Raw genomic sequence first — 20,705 nt, forward strand, 5'->3', positions numbered from 1 at the left:
CTTTCTTTTCTTTCTCTCTCTCTCTCTCTCTCTCTCTCTCTCTCTCTTTCTTTCCTCTTTTTTCTTTTCTTTTCTCTTTCCTTTCTTTCCTTTCTTTCATCTTTCTGTCTCTCTCTCTCTTTCGTCTTGACTGGCATTACTCCATAGACAGTCACCGTATTTAGTCCTGCTAAATTACTTTTCTGGATTACATTCCACCCTCAGATAAGACCCCAATTCTTTTTTTCTTTTTTTGACCAATTATTTTATTTATGAGAGAGAGAGCACAAGCAGGGATATTGTAGAGGGAGAGGGAGAAGCAGACTCCCCACTGAGCAGGGAGCCCGATGCAGGACTCGATCCCTGGACCCTGAGCTGAAGACAGATGCTTAACTGACTGAGCCACCCGGGCGCCTCAACACCCCAATTCTTTATTATTATTTCATATATATTTGTATACTTTATTTCCATTTCCTCTGATGTTTTATCTTTTTAAGAACTGATTTTGAGGTTAAATTGGCCCATAATCCTATATCCTAAATTCAAAAGAAATGTAAAAGCTGAAAATTATATTTGTTTGGTTCCAACTCATTTGTTGGCAAAATCTGATCAGAATTAATTGAAGTTATTTAGAATAATAGTCTGCTTACTGTGATTATGTGTATGTTTCTCTGCAGAGAAATAATGTATTTATTTAGAGGTGCTGCCTCAAGGCTTGCTGGCGTATTTTATAATACTGTATATACTATAAAACCTTTCTAATATCTGAGAAATCCTAAATTCATATCTGGCCCAAAGAATTTAGATCAGGGATTATGGACTGTATTAGATTCTGTTTCCTAAGCAACTGCTATGTTTGTGTTTAAGAGCCTTTATTAACAGTCTTTGAGATCAGCATAGTGGCTTCTTTCAGGTTACTCTGCAGGCAGCAAAGATAATAGGAATCCACAGCCTCCTTTTCCCCATTGCTATAAAGTACAGCTTTGGTAGGAAAAAGGAAAAGAAGAATGAACCTGAGCTCAATCACAGGCTGACCGTTGTAGGCACCTCAGTTTTATTTGTAAAAGTAGGGAGAACAGGAGCAAAGAATGGACAGGGGTGTTTACTGGTAGGATTGAAAGTTTCAACTCGGTTCTGGGCCAAAGGGTCTGAGTGTCCATTGTGGTTATATTCATAACTCCAGCAGCTCCTTAAAATATTCCCAGTAATTGAGATAAAAGAAAGATGGTGCCTGTGTCTTAGCTTCTCCTCTACTTTATTCATATCAGCCAGGGATATCGTAACAACTTTAATTTACCATCAAAAGATCTTAAAAGTGAACTCACTCTTCTTGGACTTGTAAAAGTGACATTCTTGAAATTTCTTAAAGTGTGGCAGCCACTTTGCTCTTTCCAAGTAGCAATAAAAGAGGGTTCCTGAAGAAAAATATTCTTACTAATTTGGAATGCAGGTGGGGCATATTATGTGGGAGAAATAATATATATAATAGGGACATATGACAGGTATAGAATGTTATTGGCCATTTTGGTTTGGAAAATTTGTTGAATAGATTTAAAATCTTTTGAGAGAGAAACTTTATATAGTTCCATTTTGAGCATTTTACTCTAAAAAAAAGCACTTAATCATATACAGATGATTCATACTTGTACTTTTCTGAGAAAATAATTAGCTACGCTGAATGTATAAATTCGAATGTATTTTCAGAATACTTGACTTTTTTTAGATTATACAATTTAAGTTCTGATCAGTTCTGTGAATGCAGTATACATGATCCATATTTGTGCTTAGATCAAACTGAGGTTTATAGATTATTGCAAAAACTGTTGGTCACTCTGTTGAGTTACTGTGATTTCTTTCTTGGGCGTTTTTTAATTTATTCCCTTATTGCTAGGCCGTCAGTGTCTTGCTCGTGTCCATCCCTGTCAAGTACATGTCTTTTTTTTTTTTTTTTAAGATTTTATTTATTTATTAGAGACAGCGAGAGAGGAAACACAATTAGGGGGAGTGGGAGAGGGAGAAGCAGGCTTTCCGCAGAGCAGAGAACCTGATGGTGGGGCTTGATCCCAGGACCCTGGGACCATGATCTGAGCTGAAAGCAGATGCTTAATGACTGAGCCACCCAGGCGCCCCTGTCAAATACACTTTTAATTTGTTGGTTCTGATCTGCTAGGTCCTTAGAATCCAGTTAAGCTAATTCAGGCTTATAGATATTTACTTATCCATCTGTCCATCTGTGAAATGTTAATATTTTATTAATATATGCCAAGTTCTGGGTAGACATTGGTGAACAAGACTTTTATTCCTGCCTTCATGAGATTTAAAGTCGAATAGATTTCTTTTTTTACTTAAAGTAAAGATACATAATGTTTGTTTAAAACTCATAAATTACCTGAACTATTTCCATCAGTAATATGAATTTAGTTTAAATAATACTTTTTATTTGAATCATTTTCATGACAGTTATAAATATCTTGTTAGTTAAAACTTATTGATCACAGGAAGGTGGACAGAAGTGAAGATTTCTCCACTTAGATTAATTATATTCACATGTATGTTAACATCTAATTACACACTGGATTTGTACCAGAACTGGGACTCGAACTTGTGTCTTCTGATTCCCAGTCCAGTGCTTTTTGCATTGCATTATGTGACTTTCTAGGACAATATTATGTAAAACTAAGAAAAGGTTCTGAGATAAAGTACGGTAACTGCAAAGGGGAATATGGTAGCATGCAGGGGTATGTTCAGAATGTTTGTTCTTTCTGCTGACTTCCCCGTTAATCTAAGAGCAGCAGCTAGGTGCAGCTGGGAGGCCTAACTCTTCCTGCACATCATGTCTTCTAGTTTATACCTCTTCAAACTGGGCCTGGCTCCTCAGATTCAAGACCTATATGGAAAGGTTGACTTCACAGGTAAGGAGTTACAAACTTGGCAGGAAATGCTTGATTTATGTGGAAATAGCCTGGAGAGTCAACAATACCAATCAAAGACATAGGGCTTTAATAAAACCTGGCAACAAGAGATCAAAGAAGTATAAGTAACTTGCTTCTCCTGTGTGCGTTGAGAAGACCACTAAACTTGGAATTTCAAACTTGGTTCTCTCATTTTAGCAAGTACCTATGGTGGTCAAAGCAAAGCGTGACAATTGAGTAATTAAAAAATTAGCTTTTTTACCTTATTCTATGTGTATTTGCTCTTGTCAGATGCTTGACGAGATGGGGGCTTGGGGAGAAAAAGAACAATAGTAATATCGGTTAGGGGTAATATAGATTCAAATATTTTGAACTGGTCATTATTTTGTAGGCTTGGGAATTTTAAATTTAATAAAACTTTTATCTATGACGTTTTTCCTTCTGGGGAAGTTGTTCACCAGACCTGGGGCAAAGGGCCAAACCTTACATGTTGTTTTCTTTATCATTTGGCTCCCTGCCTTGGAAGCAGAATAGTTTAATAGCGGCTAGTGACTTGGCGTGTAAAGACATCTGGCTGGCTTGTGGGTCACTTGTTGCTGAGCTCCCTTCAAAGCTGCTCCATTTGGAAGTTCATTGTAGAAAATGCCAGAAGGAGCAGTTTTGAGAAACACTTTTTTCTGTAGGGCTGTTTCTCATGTTATACTGAGTTTTGATGCTCTTGATAATAGTAATAATAATGTTTACTGAGTGTATGCTTTGTGCCGGTGCTATGTTCAGTGCTTTCCGTATATCATCTCATTAAATCCTCATAATCCTAGGAGGTAGCCACCACTTTATCCCGTTTTGTAGTTGGGGAATCTGTTTCCTTCTCTGAGTTCTGGAAAGGTGCTTAACTTGCTCACCTGGGTCTTTTATCTTTTCCTGTAGAAGAGGAAATCAACAACATGAAGATTGAACTGGAGAAGTATGGGATCCAGATGCCTGCCTTCAGCAAGATTGGGGGTATCCTGGCTAACGAACTCTCAGTGGATGAAGCCGCATGTAAGCAGAGAGAAATTTTGTGGGTTCACATGGAATTGTTGCTACCACTTTCAGTCATGGATACTATGATGGTCCTGGACATTAGGAATTTTGTTAGCAAGCTTAGGTCGGTAGAGGTAGTTTAACACTGCTACGGGCTTCTGTGCTATTGTTATTTGGAAGTAAGTGAGTGATTTTGATCAAAATGAAAGCATTTAGGAAGTGAGTTCTACATTTCAGTGCCTCTTTGGGTTTTTCTTATTTATTATTTTTTTTTAATGGTACTTACATGATGATGAAGGGTGAACATTTCCATAATACCTGCTCCTTGCAAGGCTCTTTAACAAATATTTCCCTGTGAGTTTCCAAACTCAGCATCCCAGGCATGGGATCATAGGGAGAGCTTTGGCCTTTGTGCATCCAGGAAGAGACTAGGCTTACAGGATTCAGGAAGCCATTCCTCCAACCCCAGTCATCTTTTCTCTATCAAAACGAGCCTTTTCCTGCAATAGGGGGTTATGATGTTGTTCTGGATATGTCATGTACATCCCTTACTCTATATAACTCCAGTGTTCTATGTTTTGAATTTTTTTTTCTTCTTAGTGCATGCTGCTGTTATTGCCATTAATGAGGCTGTTGACCGTAGAATTCCAGCTGACACATTTGTGGCTCTGAGAAACCCGAACGCCATGCTTATAAATCTCGAAGAGCCCTTGGCTTCCACTTACCAGGATGTGCTTTATCAGGCCAAGCAGGAGAAAATGACCAATGCTAAAAACAGGGTAAAAATGGAACATTTCTTCTTTGTAATTGATTTATATTCTTACATTGTTTGATATGACTCCATTTTTAAAACCCATTTTCTTGAAGTATAATTTACACACAGTAAAATTTACTCATTTTACATGTATGGTTTGATGGGTTTTGACAAACGTGTGTGGTTACAAAACCCATCATCCTCAAAGCCCCAGGTCCTTCTTCATAGTCAGCCTCTACTGCCCTCTACTCCCCACCTTGGCCCCAGGCAACTTCCAGTCTGAACAGATCACTATATTTACCTTTTTAAGAATTACATATAAATGAGATGGATTTACACAGTATGCAGTCTTTTGGTATTAGATTCCATTTTGACTTTTACTTTATTCTTGAATTTTGTGCACAGCAATGAGAAGTTCTGAGATCTGGACCTTGGGGGTGCCCATTCTGCTCAGGTCTGAGGCAAGGATGCAGGCTCCCGAGTGAGCAGGGCAGAGTGAGCAGGGCAGGGTTCGCCAGTGCTTCCTGCTTATGCCTGCCTCTGGAAGCACTCTTGGGCTTGTCATTAACAAGTGGATCTGCTTTTATGTTTTTAGTTAAGAGTTGTGTAACACCCTTCCTCTTTGTTCTCTCCTGGTTGTGGGAGGTCAGGTGTTTCTGAGGTCTTCCTAGAGACCTGAGCTGATTTATTACACTTTTTATTCATCTTCAGACAGAAAACTCTGAGAGGGAAAGGGACGTTTATGAGGAGCTGCTCACTCAAGCTGAAATTCAAGGCAATATAAACAAAGTCAATAGTAAGTATGTCCCTTAGTTGGGTACCTGCGGGGATGTTACAGAATAATGTGAGTGTTGATCTGTTTTTATTTTTATTTTTTTAAGACTTTACTCATTTATTTGTCAGAGAGAGAGCACAACCCCGGGGGAGTGGCAGGCAGAGGGAAAAGCAGGCTTCCCACTGACCAAGGAACCCAACGCGGTACTTGATCTCAGGACCCTGCGATCATGACCTGAGCTGAAGGCAGACTCTTAGCTGACTGAGATACGCAAGCATCCCGAAGTTTGTTTTAGACATTAGTGGATTTGTTTGGGAACTATTGCTTAGTACTGTTTTTTGTGTTCATATATCTTCTGTTTCAGCTATCGTCCTCAGAGGCAGGCCCTCCCTCTATTTGCTCATCTGCTGTAGCTTCTGGACTCATCTTGTTGGCTAGTTTCACTCTTTTACCCTGTATTAATACACTTAAAAAAAATCTAAATAGGGATTTTATTTTTCCTTATTTTTTTAAGTAGGCTCCATGCTCAGCATGGGGCCCAACACGGGGCTTGAACTCATGAACCTGAGATCTCAAGACCTAAGCAGTCAGATGCTTAACCGGCTGAACCACCCGGGTGCCTCATTACTATTGATATTTTTATGCGTATCTTTAAAAACATTTAAACAAAAATGAGATTATACCATTCATACTGAGTTTTGTATGTATGTGCTATATACTTTTGAGGAGTTAAATGTCTTGAAAGTGTCATTTTCATTTTGTCACTCTCCTGCTAAAGAACCTGCATTGGTTCCTCATCACTTGCAGGACAAAACAGACCCCTAGCCTAGGGGAGTTTTTTATGCAGTATTTTATGCATACAACTCTCTATACAAACTCATTTGCCTAATTGTCTCCCATATTCACTCTGTTCCTTTCATGACTCTTGAAAGAATCCCTCTCTGGAGTGGCTCAGACCAGGAACTTGGTCTCTTGGCTTCTTACTAATAGCTTTGTGACATGGGACCCCTGTGGCACAGACTTGTTCTGCAGATGGTGAGATAATGCATGTAAATTGCCTGGTATTTAGTGAGTACTCAGTAAACATTAGCATTATCATAGCTTTTGCTAATCGTGTATTCTCAGTACAGTGCCCTCATCCCTTATCTCTTACCTGACCCAAATTATCCAGTATTTCACGGTCCAGCTCAGTTCTCAGCTGCCCCATTCCAGCTCTCCTGTGCCATTTATAAACCAACTACATAATTTTCTACACAATTACATATTGTCTTCTATTGCTTGCCTTTGTTTCTGACATCTCTATATAAACTCCTAGTACGGATTACTTAGGAGTTCTGCTTCTTTTGAAATCCCTGTAATTCCTAGTGTAATGGTTAGACTCACCAAAAGAACTAAAGAGCTTATTTGATTTCAACCAGGCTTGACCTTGCTTTGCTCAGGATAATAAATACAACAGTAATAGTAATCCTGGTCCCCTCTGTTCATTGGGGGGACTCCCACTCTCCCTTGAACCAATACTTGGAACAGAATAACTAGAGAGACTATAAGATTCTACGAGCTCCGTATGACCAGGGGCTCTAAATCCTGACCAGGAGTCTTTGTATCCTGTTCCATTCTGGTTCATTTAAGATAATGGTTTTCTGAACGGAGTAATAGTTGCATTCACGTATGGGTGATGTGTTGTGTTGTATCTGTATGAATATTTAAGCCAGCAATAGTTGTCTCTGTGAGAAGGAAGTCCGGCATGTTTCCTGCTGCGTACACTGCATAAAACACTCTTTGTTTTAGTAAGGGTTTTCTTTTTTTTTTTTTTTTTAAGATTTTATTTATTTATTCATGAGAGACAGAGAGAGAGAGAGAGAGGCAGAGGGAGAAGCAGGCCTCCTGCTGAGCAGGGAGCCCGATGCGGGACCCGATCCCAGGACCCCGGGATCATGACCTGAGCTGAAGGCAGACGCTTAACCACTGAGCCACCCAGGCGCCCAAAGGTGTTTTTTTCCTACTATGTTGTTTAGGATTTTATAACCACTGTAGCTTTACCTGGCTAAGTCTGTGAGAGTCAGTTATAAACCTGTCGGGGAAGAGACATAGCTGTATGTTTTTAAAGTGTTCCGTTCAGGGGCGCCCGGGTAGCTCAGTGGGTTAAACATCAACTAGGTCTCAGGTTATGATCTCAGGGCCTTGAGATCGAGCCCTGTGTTGTGCTTGAGATTCTTTCCCTTTCTTTTCCTCTCCCTCTGCCCTTCCCTCTCCACTCCTCTCTCTCTAAAATAAATAAATACTTCTTTTCAAAAAATTCCCTCAAGTGGCTTTCAACATGGTAGGGAAGATAGACATGCAAATGAGTAATTTCAGGGGAACTTGCTTAGAACAATGTATCAAAGGTGTATGAGGTACAGTCATAGAAAAAGACTGGAATAATGTCTTCTCCTTGGAGGTTTGTATAAGAACTTTCACTGGATAGATAAGGTGAGGATAGGGCAGGATTCTCCAGAGAGTGACAGTCTTCCTAATCGTAGAGCCAAGTCTGAAGGCAAGAGAAAGTTGTGTGCTAGGAAGATAAGGGAACTTTACGCCCCAGGAATTATCTTAACATAATTAAAGATAAGATTCTTTCCCTGAGGGTATGAAAACCAGCATTGAAGCCACTGCCCTGGGAGAAAGCTGCAGGCCAAATAGTTAAAAATGAGAATAAGCTTTTATTTACTTTTTTTGTAGAACACGGAAAATTAGTTAAAGCTTAGTGGAAGAAAGTATTTAAATAATGTTCTAAACTTTATCTTAATAGTGTGAATGTTATGTTTATTTAAATATTTACCTATTTATGTAGTAAGTATGCTTCTAGTAAAAGCATAATTGACTAGATGCTTTTGTAGATAGATAATCTGAGATTCTACATCGCATACCTAGAAAAAGCCTGGTTGTTTACCTGTATTGATTTTGTTTCTTTTCTGTCCCCACTCCTGTAAAATCTCCACCGAGACAGAGATCATTTGTTTTGTTCACAGCTGTTATTTGCAGCACAAAGCTGGTGCTCAGTAAATGCTGTTGAGGGAATGGATGATTAGTTGGCTAATGGTCACGTGGACGACTCAAGGAGCCTTCACCTTGGTGTGGTGATGAGTTAGCTGAACTGCAGGTGTAATCATTGGAGAGGTGTGAATAGTCTTCTCAGGAGTCTACAGTGAGACTACAGACCCAGAGATTTAAAATTTTCCTTTTAACACTTTATATTTCTTTTTCTTTTTTTTCTTTACTAACATTAAAACGTTTAAAATTTTTAAGTGCTGCTCTGCCCCAAATATTTTTATTTTTAGTATGTTGTTATTGATTTGTTTTGCTACTTTGGTGATAAAATCAGATCCCTTGGGTGGAGCATGGAGGGAGAACTCTGTTTTCTCTTATAAAAATAGGGAAACTGAAAATAATACAGTAATGATCACTTGCCACTGGCTATTATTTTTGAAGTCAGAAAATACCTTTTTCTGACTGCCAACCTAATACCTTATTTATTTTGCAATATACAAAGTGCTTTCATGTATGTGATTTCGTTTAATCTTAACAACACTGTGGGGAACTTGTCTTTATTGTTTTCAGATGAAGGAACATCTAGGTTTTCACTGCCAGATATTAAAAGACCCTGTGTGACCTCAGGTTCTATGACGAGAAGTAGAGTGTATCGAGAGGGCGTAGATAGCCCCCACCATTCCCCGCGGTCAGACCACCCTTGGCTCTCTGGGCCCTCACGGTCCTGGTGGAATGTGTTCAGGGGGTAGCAGGGTAATGAAGGGATTCAGACTGATGCTATTAAGAAGGAATGAAGGCTCTTTAGTCTGGGGTGGACTGTCAGAGGGAAAGCGGGACTGGATGTTTTCAAGCCTCAACACTAGGGTGGAAGCTTTCACAGTTTTGTTTTTGTTTTGTTTTTTTAAGCAAAATTGCTCAAAGATGTAAATTGCTGTGGGAGAAACCGCCTCCTGTTTAGTAGTTTCATCTAGACAATAACTTGGCGTTTAGAGGGCATTTAGACATGCATTGGTTTGGATTGGTGCGTCTTATATTGCTACCCCACATTGGTGCCAAGGTGTCTACATCTGGCAGCTTTTTAGTAGGCCTGAGGCATGGTTTAGGAATCTGTTAACTGACGAACAGCCCGTCTGGGGGCCCCTGGACTTGAGGACTTGAAGGTCCTGTTCCAATCCCAAGATCTTGTGCTTCTGTGATATTCCAGAATAAAGGCCATCTGATCTATATTTCCCTCATCTGAAATTGAGTTTGGTTGTGGGGAAGGAAAAGTATTCTAGGCTGTGATGCTCACCCAGTGCGTTCATAAGTGGTGGCCTTTTCCTCTCCGCAGCATCTTCCGCCTTAGCAAGTGTGGACCTGGCTTTGGAGCAGGGCGTGGCACTGGCCTTGTTCAAGGCCCTGCAGTCTCCAGCTCTGGGCCTTCGAGGGCTGCAGCAGCAGAACGGGGACTGGTACCTCAAGCAGCTCCTGAGTGATAGGCAGCAGAAAAGACAGGTAAAAGTGTGGTGGGCCGCACCTGTGGGCGTTCACGTATATCCATGCGGATCCTGTGCTGGCCTTTTTCCCCTGTTGTTAGACTATAACCTATAGTTTTTAGTACGACTTTTTTTTTCCTGCATATGAATGTAGGTTTTTAAGATATCCCCAGGTAAGAAACACATTGTCTTTAGTCCCCTTTCGCTTTTCCAGTTGTAAACCCTCTTACACAAGTAGTACCTGCCCTCCGAACCTAACCACCCCTTCACTTGAAGCATCCTTCTTAATTCCCCAACTCAAAGCCATGGGGGAAAACCTGAATCTCTTTCACATTCTTACTTCAGGACTTTCTACTTAAAAGAAAGCCAATGTCAACTAGTTTCCTCTGGCCAGCACTGGGAAAGCACGTAACGTGCAGTAAGAGTAGACTGTGGAATTGTACTTAGTGGGGTTTGTAGGACAAATATGAGTGGCTTTCTTTTTTGTCTGAATGAGGACAAACAAGTGTACATTTTGCAGATTCCCAGCATATATTGGCCAAAGTAAGCAGCATTAATGTGCTAATGAGTCTAAATATCTTATGTCAATATTTTGATGCTTCTCACAAACTATCTTTTTTTATGTGGTGGTATCTGGAAAGCCATTCTGCCGTATTTGGCAGGGGCTTTGGCTCTCACTAGGACTGCCGCTTTCTCTGCACGTAGCCTGACACTGTCATTTAGGGCCCATGGTTCTTCGTCCCTCTGACTACTGTTGAGATAACCACTGTAAGGCCTGGAGGCACAGGCACGAGAATCTTCACATAAATGTTCTTTGCTTTCCTCAGGGTGGTCAGGCTGATCCCCTACAGAAGGAGGAGCTCCAGTATGGTGTGGATGCTGCAAACAGTGCTGCCCAACAGTATCAGAGAAGTAAGAGTCCACTCCCTGAGATCCTGAGTAGGGCTTAGGTCCACTGGGGCATCTGAGGTCAGATCCCGTCACTCCTCACCCCCACCCCAAGCCTGCTAGCCATAATTGAGTACCAGGGGCCTTTGGCAGGAGAGCTCCTCTCGTTTTCTTAGTAGAACTGGAGTCCACGTGGGCTCACTTTGGCTTGGAAGCACTTGAGCGTTGGAGGCGGTGAGACTTAAGGGGTTTGCTGGGTGAGATCTGGGTGGTGGGAGAGAGAGAAGGATGTTGCCAACATGGGCAGAGAGAAAAAGGAAGTGTGAGCAGAGATACAGATGATGAAGGATGTATTGAAGCAACAGTGGTGACAATAAAATTTCTGTAGATATTTGGGGCCGAGTTGTATAAGATAAAGGCTTCGAAAGACTGTGGAAACCTTTGAATGGCTGCTTAAGAAGCTGGTCCTTGATTCTCCGGGCTGCATGGTATGGAAGAGATGTTTTAGAAGGAGAGTTGCAGGATGAATTGGAGTGGAAAACGGCTTTATTGGGATATAGTTGGCATAGCCAACAGTTCACCTTCATACAAAGTGCGGGGCTGTTTTTTAAAGATGAAAGCTCCACTTCAAACATCCTGGCTAATAGTTTATCCGCAGAATATAACTTTCTCCTGTGAAAACCGCCTCTACTTTCCCTGGGGGCTTCCTAAGCCAGCTGCATTTCTGGCCCGTTTTCTACTCAGGATTGGCAGCCGTGGCAGCAATCAACGCTGCCATCCAGAAGGGTGTTGCTGAGAAGACTGTTCTGGAGCTTATGAATCCTGAGGCCCAGCTGCCCCAGGTGTATCCGTTTGCGGCCGATCTTTATCAGAAAGAGCTGGTTACGCTGCAGCAACAGAGTCCTGAGGTAAGTCAGCCCAACCTGTCCTGTTAGCAGAATGGAGTAGAAGTGAACTTCACACCCACTTCTCAGTGTGGTTGGCGGGGCTTTTTTTTTTTTTTTTTTAAACCAGAAACTTAGACTGCTTATGGCTTACTTGAACTTCTGACTTCTGTCGGTATCCAAGAATGTCTGTCCTCACCTCCTCCCCCTCCCCGTCTCTGCAGCACAGCCTCACCCATCCTGAGCTGTCTGTAGCAGTAGAGATGCTGTCATCCGTGGCCCTGATCAACAGGGCACTGGAGTCGGGGGACATGAACACAGTGTGGAAACAGTTGAGCAGTTCGGTGACAGGCCTTACCAATATCGAAGAAGAAAACTCTCAGAGGTGGGTGCGCAGAGTGGTAGATGGGATCCATTTTTGGGTGTCAGCTCTCCTCTTGTCAGGCATTGTGACTTTAGTGTGCGATCGTTTTTTCTTTTTTTTTTCTATTTTGATTCATTTTATTCTTTATTATGCTGGAGGATTTATAGTAAATTATGTCATAGCATTCCACTCCTAAATATGTTAAGTATGCTTATCTAAAACAATGAGGATGTTTATTATAGAGCCAAAATAGTACTATCTTATACCCTGATGAAATAAAGAATTCTTCTTAAATATCTGCTGAACCTAGTCCATTTTCATATTTCTACTTGTTCCAAAACTGTCCTTTTCACTTGGTTTCTTCACACCAGGATCCAGTGAAGGACTATGTGTTACATGACTTTTGTACCACTTAGGTATCTTTTAATCTAGCATTGTGCCTTTCTTCATGAAACTGACTTGTTAAAGAGATGGGACCAGTTGTCCTATAAAATGTTCCACCTTCTGGTTCCGGTTGCTTCCTGATATTTGGCTTATTTCTGTGAATTGGAAATTAGATCTAAAGGCTTTCAAGATCGAGTCAGTGTTTTTGGTTTGTGTATTTATTTACTAGTTTCTCTTAACTAGAGGCATATAAAATCTACTTGTGTCACCGTTAGAGATATTAAGATTGATCCTTGAATCAGGGGGTCTTACCTATATTTATGTTTTTCCCTTAGCATAATCTCTTTTTGCACCTTTGCACCTCAAAATGTCCAGTTCCCCATTAACAATCACCTAATATTTTTAATCCCAGTTGATAATCCTTGTCTAAATCAATACTTTATCAATAAGAGTTACTTAATGATGATATCTGTGTTTTGTTTTGTTAAGCCCCTACATGCGGCTTGAACTTACAATCCCAAGATCAAGAGTTGCATGTTGTACTAACTGAGCCAGCCCGGCTCCCCTAAGGATGATATCTTGATTTATCCTTCCTTCTACTTTTGTTAGCTGGTATATGGCCTTGTTTTCTTGTCTTTAGAGGAATTGCTTAAGATACTGCCTCTGATTCTTAGCTGGTGATACCTGGAATTTAGAACATGTAACAGACTGTTAATAAGTGATATTCTGGGGGTGCCTAGCTGGCTCAATCAGAGGAGCGTGCAACTCTTGACCTTGGGGTTGTGAGTTTGAGCCCCACATTGTGTGTAGAGATTACTTAAACAAACAAAAACAAAAAAATTTAAAAGAATAAGTGATATCCTTATATTTTCACATTTTGTTGAAGGTAACTCCTCAGTCTCAGAGTTGTTCTCTAGAATATGTGAAGCTATGGGAGTACCTTAGCTGTCTTTGTTCTTTGGATACTTTGTCTCCAGTCTTCCCATTCCTGTCATCCCTGATAATCCTGAAGGTCCCTTTTCTTACATTGCACTTCATTGTCTTTTTTGTTGGGGGAATGGGGCAGGTATCTCGATGAGCTGATGAAACTGAAAACTCAGGCACACGCAGAAAATAATGCATTTATTACATGGAATGACATCCAAGCCTGTGTGGACCATGTGAATCTGGTGGTGCAGGAGGAACATGAGAGTGAGTAATCTGTGTAACCATCCCCTCAAATAATGAAACTATTAAAGATGTGTGTGATCCCATGAACTGGTTCTAAACACTACTCCTAGAAAGATTTTTTGGAAATTGTGTGTGTGTGTGTGTGTGACAAAAAACTAAGGTTGGGTATTTTCAAAACATCAGGCAACTGCTACAATTGGGTATGTATGTAATAAGAACTAAGTTTCCAGGAGGTGACTTAAACGTGACCTGGTTGTTGTTGTTGTTTCTTTTAAAGATTTTACTTATTTATTGGACAGAGAGAGATGCAGTGAGAAAGGGGACACAAGCAGGGGGAGTGGGAGAGGGAGAAGCAGGCTTCCCGCTGAGCAGGGAGCCTGATGTGGGGCTCGACCCCAGGACCCCAGGATCACGACCTGAGCCGAAGGCAGAGGCCTAATGACTGAGCCACCCAGGCGCCCCTGAACATGATCTGTTATTTTTAAATGTTTTATAACAAGTAGTTCGGACACTAACCACTCTGAGTTAGGTCATCTTGCATGGGTGTAGGGTTCAGGCTTCCATAAGACTCCTCTCATTTCAGATACCAGCCACAAGCTCTGAGGAGTTCCAGGTCACGACACTTCTGAGCAACTGGCTATAAACTCAGAGCTTCCCTCAACACCCCCCTCAGATTCAATAATTTGCTAGAGGGACTTAGCAGAACTCAAGGAAGTGCTGTATTTATGATTATAGTTTTACTAGAAAGGATACAAATCAGGACTGGCCAAAACAGGAGACCTATAAGGTGATTCCAAATATAGTAGGGTCTCAAATGCCAAGCTTATGTGTCCTCATGGTGTGTATCACAATCAGGGAGGCTCTTCTGAACTTTGGGTAGCCAGAGGTTTTCAAGGATGATTGTGAAGGATTGACTAGTGGCCATGTAATTTTTTTTTTTTTTTAAAGATTTTATTTATTTATTTGAGAGAGAGAGAATGAGAGACAGAGAGCACGAGAGGGAAGAGGGTCAGAGGGAGAAGCAGACTCCTCGCTGAGCAGGGAGCCCGATGCGGGACTCGATCCCGGGACTCCAGGATCATGACCTGAGCCGAAGGCAGTCGCCCAACCAACTGAGCCACCCAGGCGCCCCAGTGGCCATGTAATTAAACTCCGTTTCCAGTCCACCTCCCCTCCCTGGAGATAGATAGGCTGGGCTGATACCACAATATCATGGGGCTCAAAGCCCTGGTATTCTGATCACATGGTTGGTCTTTCCAGCCTGATCAGCCCTCATCCTGAGACTATCCAGGCGCCCACCTTGTTAGTATAAACTCGGGTCCTAGAAGCCTGAATAACAGATAGTCCAATCATTTAGGAAATTCTAACGGAGGTTCGAGGCTCCTTCCCAGGAACTGGGGTCAAAGGTCAGCCAAGTTTTTATTATACCACAGAATCTTTACAAAAGTAGCACAGCTACCTGATATACCTGAGGAGTGAATATTTCTAGTTTTAATTTGTATTTCCTGTGAGAAATATTCCATTGATTTGGTGAGAAGAGCCTTGCCTTAGGGTGGGGAGCCCTGGGGTCGCATCTGCCTCCGCTTGTACAGTGGAATTTCGAGGAAGAAATCTGAGCCTCATCTTTTCTTAAAGATGTTGAATCAGGTGACTTTTTACGATCCCTTGAACTCTAACATTTTGTGAATCAGAAATGGTTTGATCACACATTGGAATGTACTTGAAAGCTATACTATTAAAGCCAGTTTTATCAAAATTCTCTTTACTTTCACATTAGAGCAATTAAAAATAAAACAGAGACTTGAGGTTTCAATGGGAGTATGGATACTAGGGAGTTTATTTTAAATGAAACAAACCTAAATTTTCAAAAAATTTAAATGCTGCTTAATACTATAGGTGGCAAATTATAATTTGAATCATGATAATGCTTGAATGGATTTCTGATTACTTAGCATGTTTAAAAATTGATTTGTTTATATAATTTCTTAATTAAAAAAATAACCTTTGTCCTTTCATATTTAGGGATTTTAGCCATTGGTTTAATTAATGAAGCCCTGGATGAAGGTGATGCTCAAAAGACTCTACAGGCCCTGCAGATTCCTGCGGCCAAACTTGAGGGAGTCCTTACAGAGGTGGCCCAGCATTACCAAGACACACTGATCAGAGCAAAGAGAGAGAAAGCCCAGGTGAGTGGCAGTGAAATTGTTCCTTTCTGTTCAGAGAACTTCATCCTTTCTGGAACCAAGGTAGAGGTAGGGATGTTTCCTGGATACCTTTAGATTCAGAGCACTGGAGGGACATGAGATGTGACAGTTACACATTTGGATTTTTTTTTTTTTTTGTGGTCCTTTGTTGTAGACATTTCTCTCTCGCTCTATTTTTTTTTTTTTCAATAGAGGGAAGGGGTGGAGAGTGACGGGGGGAGAGAGAGAATCTTAAGCAGGCTCCACGCTCAGCATGGAGCCTGACGTGGGGCTCAATCTCATGACCCTGAGATCATGACCTGAGCCGAAATCAAGAGTCAGACGCTCAACCAACTGAGCCACCCAGGTGCCCCCCCTCTTGTGTCTCTAAGTAAATTCTGTGTTGAAGTATAAGATCCAAAAAATGTATAAGTTATGTAAGTATACAATTGTATATATTTTCAAGAGTGAGCATATCTGTGTAATTGGTAGTCAGATTATGAAAAGCTTGACAGAACTGTCTGATGCATCCCGTTCTGCCTTCATCCATCCCCCACTGCCCCACCTGCTGGTAATCAATCCTGGTTTTTAACACCACGGTTGATTTTTGGCCTGTTTTTGACTTGTATTTGAATGGTATATAAGTACATACATTATGTACTCTTTTGTATCTGGCTTCTTCTGCCTAATTTCACAATGTTAGTGAAATTCATCTGTGCAGTTGTAAGAAGCAATAAAGCAATAGTTTATTCATTCCTATTGTTGTGTACTATCCCACTCTGTGGTTATAGATTGTCGTTGGAAATTTTGGATTGTTTCCCACTTTTTGGCTATTGCAAATAATGCTTCTTTGAATATTTTAGTACATGTTTCTTGGTAAATATATGTACCATTTTTATTAGGTGTACATTTAGAAGTAGAATTTATGGGCCATAGGGAATGCACATGTGTTAAGCTTTAGTAGATAATGACATGTTTTTATAGCAACTTTATTGAGATACAATTCACGTAGCATAGATCTCAGCATTTCAAAGTGTACAATTCAGTGGTGTTTTGTCTTCATGGAATTGTACAATCAATTTTAGAACATTTTTATCACCCTAGAAGGAAACCTGGCTCCCACTAATTAGTCACTTCTCATTTTCTCTCATTCTCTCCTGCTCAAGGCAACCAGCAGTCTACTTCTGTCTATGGATTTGCCTATTCTGGACATTTTGTGTACATGGAATCATACAACATGTAGTCCTTTGTAATTGGCTTCTTAGCTTGGTTTATCCAAGTTGTAGCATGTATTAGTAGTACATCATTTCTTTTTACTGTCAAATTATATTCCATTGTGTGGCTATAGCACATTTTAGCCATTCATCAGTTGATGGACATGGGTTGTTTCTGTCTTAATGGCTATCAGGAGCAATGCTACTCTGAACATAGAGATTTTTGTAGGTGATTGTAACACAAACATATCTTTTAAAAAAGTTTGTCTTACCTCAGCTAGTTGGTTGAGGAAATGGACAAGATTTATACCTCTTTTTATCATGTTGCTGAGTAGGAAGTTGTTTTGTATATAGTAGGCCCCCAGATAGTAGTTGTATGATTAAGGCATGATTACTTCTGTTTTTCTAATTGTGATAGATCTCCTTTTAGTTTCTTCCTAACTAATAACAATCTGTTGTTGGGAGGACGACACCTTTTTTTTTCCTCTTTAAATTTTTTTTGTTTGTTTTAAAGATTTTCTTTATTTGACAGAGAGAGACACAGCGAGAGAGGGAACACAAGCAAGGGGAGTGGGAGAGGGAGAAGCAGGCTTCCCGCGGAGCAGGGAGCCTGATGTGGGGCCTGATCCCAGGACCCTGAGATTACTACCTGAGCCAAAGGCAGATGCTTAACGACTGAGCCACCCAGGCGCCCCGGGATGACACCTTTTCTGACTCAGAAGATCCCTACAATGAGGTTCTGGTAGCAAGCAGAAGAAATAAAAGAAATTCCTTTTTTTTTTTTTTTAATTTTATTTTTAAGTGATCTCTACACCCAATGTGGGGCTTGAACTCACAACCCTGAAATCAAGAGTTGCTCTACTGACAGGGCCAGCCAAGTGCCCCTCTAAAAGAAATTCTTAATTTAAGGGGTCAGATTCTTTCTGGGAAGCCAAAGATAGAAAAACAGACCAGGGCTTCTGTGTTGTTGGAGCTTTTATACACTCACACCTCTGCAGGCTCTTTAAGTTTGGGTTGGGATAGAGGAGTTGTGTGTAATAATACTATCATGTTGATAGGTCCCCTTTGATTCCATTGTCAGGAGAGTTGTTGGCATTACCATGTCCTAATCCTATAAGTATAGCAAGTACTAGGTTTCCTTTAGGAGGCACATGATTGTGCCGAATGTCAGTGATCTGAAACACAACTCCCATTTGTGTAGTCAGGAAACTGAGAAAAAGGGATCAGTTGGCTGCAGGAAGTGGTAAATGGAGTTCTCTGTCTTTGATATTAATTTTGGATCCTTTGGGTCAGAGCCTCCCAAACTTGGCTGATTGTTAAAACACTTGAAAAGTCATTTTTGATAACAAATACAGATTCCTAAGCTTTAACTCTGTTCCTGCTGATTCCGAATCTCTAACTTGGGGCCTGGCTGCAGTGGTTTTGGGAAGGCCAGTGGTGGTGGCCTTTGTTTTTGCTACCATTTAAGTCCAGAAGGAATCTTACATCTGACGGACAGAGGAGTGGGATTTGGGAGAATAAGCTAGCTCTGGTTCCCTAAAAAAGGAAACCTCTAAAAAAGGAAAGAGTCATTGGAGGATATAACTTGTACCTGCTCTCACTTGTGCTGTAAGCCTGACTGCTCCTTTTGTTTGGGTCATGACAGTTAATTAGAGGATGTGACTAGAGTTTGAAGCATTTCCTTTTGCTGGGGAATAACTTTCAGAGTTCATCAAAGCAGGAGAAAGGGGGCAGGGGGCGGGTTAGAGGAAAATTTGCTTAACCCTGCTGGGCTGTGCTGCATGTAGACTGCATATTTGGTAGAATTGGCTTTTTTTAGGCCTCAGCTTAGCAGTTCCTCTGAGCCATTTTGGGAGTGGTTTTAAAAATAATCATCTGAGTTCTAAATTTAGCAAGCAAAAGAGCTTAATTTAAATTTGGTCTGTCGTTTTCTTTTCTTGTGATATCTTTGTGTCTGGTTTTGGTATCAGGGTAATACTGGCCTCATAGAATGAACTGGGAAGCATTACTTCCTCTTCTAGGTTTTAGAAGAGTTTCTAAAAGACTGGTGTCAATTCTTTTTTTTAAAATTTTTTATTGTTATGTTAATCACCATACATCACATCATTAGTCTTGGATGTAGTGTTCCATGATGCATTGTTTGTGCATAACACCCAGTGCTCCACGCAGAACGTGCCGTCTTTAATACCCATCACCAGGCTAACCCATCCCCCTCCCCTTTAGAGCCCTCAGTTTGTTTTTCAGAGTCCATCATCTCTCATGGTTCATCCCCCCCTTCATTCTTCCCTTCCTGCTATCTTCTTCTCTTTTTTTCCTTAACATATATTGCATCATTTGTTTCAGAGGGACAGATCTGTGATTCAACAGTCTTGCACAATTCACAGCACTCACCATAGCACATACCCTCCCCATTGTCTATCACCCAGCCATCCCGTCCTCCCACCGCCCCCCACTCCAGCAACCCTCAGTTTGTTTCCTGAGATTAAGAATTCCTCATATCAGTGAGGTCATATGATACATGTCTTTCTCTGATTGACTTATTTCACTCAGCATAACACCCTCCACTTCCATCCATGTTGTTGCAAATGGCAAGATCTCATTCCTTTTGCTGGCTGCATAATATTCCATTATATACATACACCACATCTTCTTTATCCATTCATCTGTCGATGGACATCTTGACTCTTTCCACAGTTTGGCTATTGTGGACATTGCTGCTATAAACATTGGGGTGCACGTCCCCCTTCGGATCCCTACATTTGTATCTTTGTGGTAAATACCCAGTAGTGCAATTGCTGGATCGTATAGTAGCTCTATTTTCAACTGTTGGAGGAACCTCCATACTGTTTTCCAGAGTGGTTGCACCAGCTTGCATTCCCACCAACAATGTAGGAGGGTTCCCCTTTCTCCGCATCCCCGCCAACATCTGTCGTTTCCTGACTTGTTCATTTTAGCCATTCTGACTGGTCTGAGGTGGTATCTCATTGAGGTTTTGATTTGGGTTTCCCTGAAGCCGAGCGATGTTGAGCACTTTTTCATGTGTCTGTTGGTCATTTGGATAAGACTGGTGTCAATTCTTTAAACATTTGGTAGAATTCACCAGTGAAGTCATATGGTCTTGGGTTTGGTTTGGTTTGGTTTTTGTAGAATGTGTTTTGATTACTAATTCCATGTCTGTGTTTGTTATAGGTCTATTCAGATTTTCTTCAAGTGTTCTGTATTCTTCCTTCCCTTTCTCATTGCCTTCTCGGAATTCCATTATGCGTGTATTGGTATGATTAATGGTGTCCACAGGTTTTTGAGGCTTGGTTCCTTTTTCCTCATTCTTTTTTCTTACTGTTTCTCAGACTGGATATTGTTCCTTAGACTGTCTAACTTAAATCGACCTATCTTCAAGTTCTCTGATTCTTTCTTTTGCATGCTGAAATCTGCTGAGTCCCTCTAGTGAATTTTTCATTTCAGTTATTGTACTTTTCAACTCCAGAATTTCATTTGGTTCTTTTTTTTAAATTTAAGACAGAGAGAGGAGAGAGGGCGCACAAGCAGGGGGAGAGGGAGAGAGAGAAGCAGACCTCCCCACTGAGCAAGGAGCCCTACGCAGGGCTCAATTCCAGGACACTGGGATCATGACCTGAGCCGAAGGCAGATGCTTAACCAACTGAGCCACCCAGGC

The 20,705-nt window shown here is 41.0% G+C and overlaps 1 protein-coding gene across 1 annotated transcript in view; it reads left to right on the forward strand.

Annotated features, from left to right (window-relative positions):
• Positions 1-20,705, forward strand: part of IQGAP1 (IQ motif containing GTPase activating protein 1) — a 104,646-nt gene that overhangs the window by 44,409 nt on the left and 39,532 nt on the right. The window contains exons 6-15 of the mRNA XM_025893120.2: positions 2,824-2,891; positions 3,819-3,932; positions 4,515-4,693; positions 5,380-5,464; positions 9,801-9,964; positions 10,773-10,857; positions 11,578-11,741; positions 11,942-12,102; positions 13,532-13,656; positions 15,658-15,821. Of these exons, the coding sequence (XP_025748905.1) occupies positions 2,824-2,891; positions 3,819-3,932; positions 4,515-4,693; positions 5,380-5,464; positions 9,801-9,964; positions 10,773-10,857; positions 11,578-11,741; positions 11,942-12,102; positions 13,532-13,656; positions 15,658-15,821 (1,309 nt within the window). The remainder of the gene's footprint in view (positions 1-2,823; positions 2,892-3,818; positions 3,933-4,514; positions 4,694-5,379; positions 5,465-9,800; positions 9,965-10,772; positions 10,858-11,577; positions 11,742-11,941; positions 12,103-13,531; positions 13,657-15,657; positions 15,822-20,705) is intronic.

Source organism: Callorhinus ursinus, unplaced genomic scaffold, assembly GCF_003265705.2.
Source record: "Callorhinus ursinus isolate GAN/ISIS: 27379988/994484 unplaced genomic scaffold, GSC_fseal_2.0 scaffold45, whole genome shotgun sequence".
Lineage (NCBI taxonomy): Eukaryota > Metazoa > Chordata > Mammalia > Carnivora > Otariidae > Callorhinus > Callorhinus ursinus.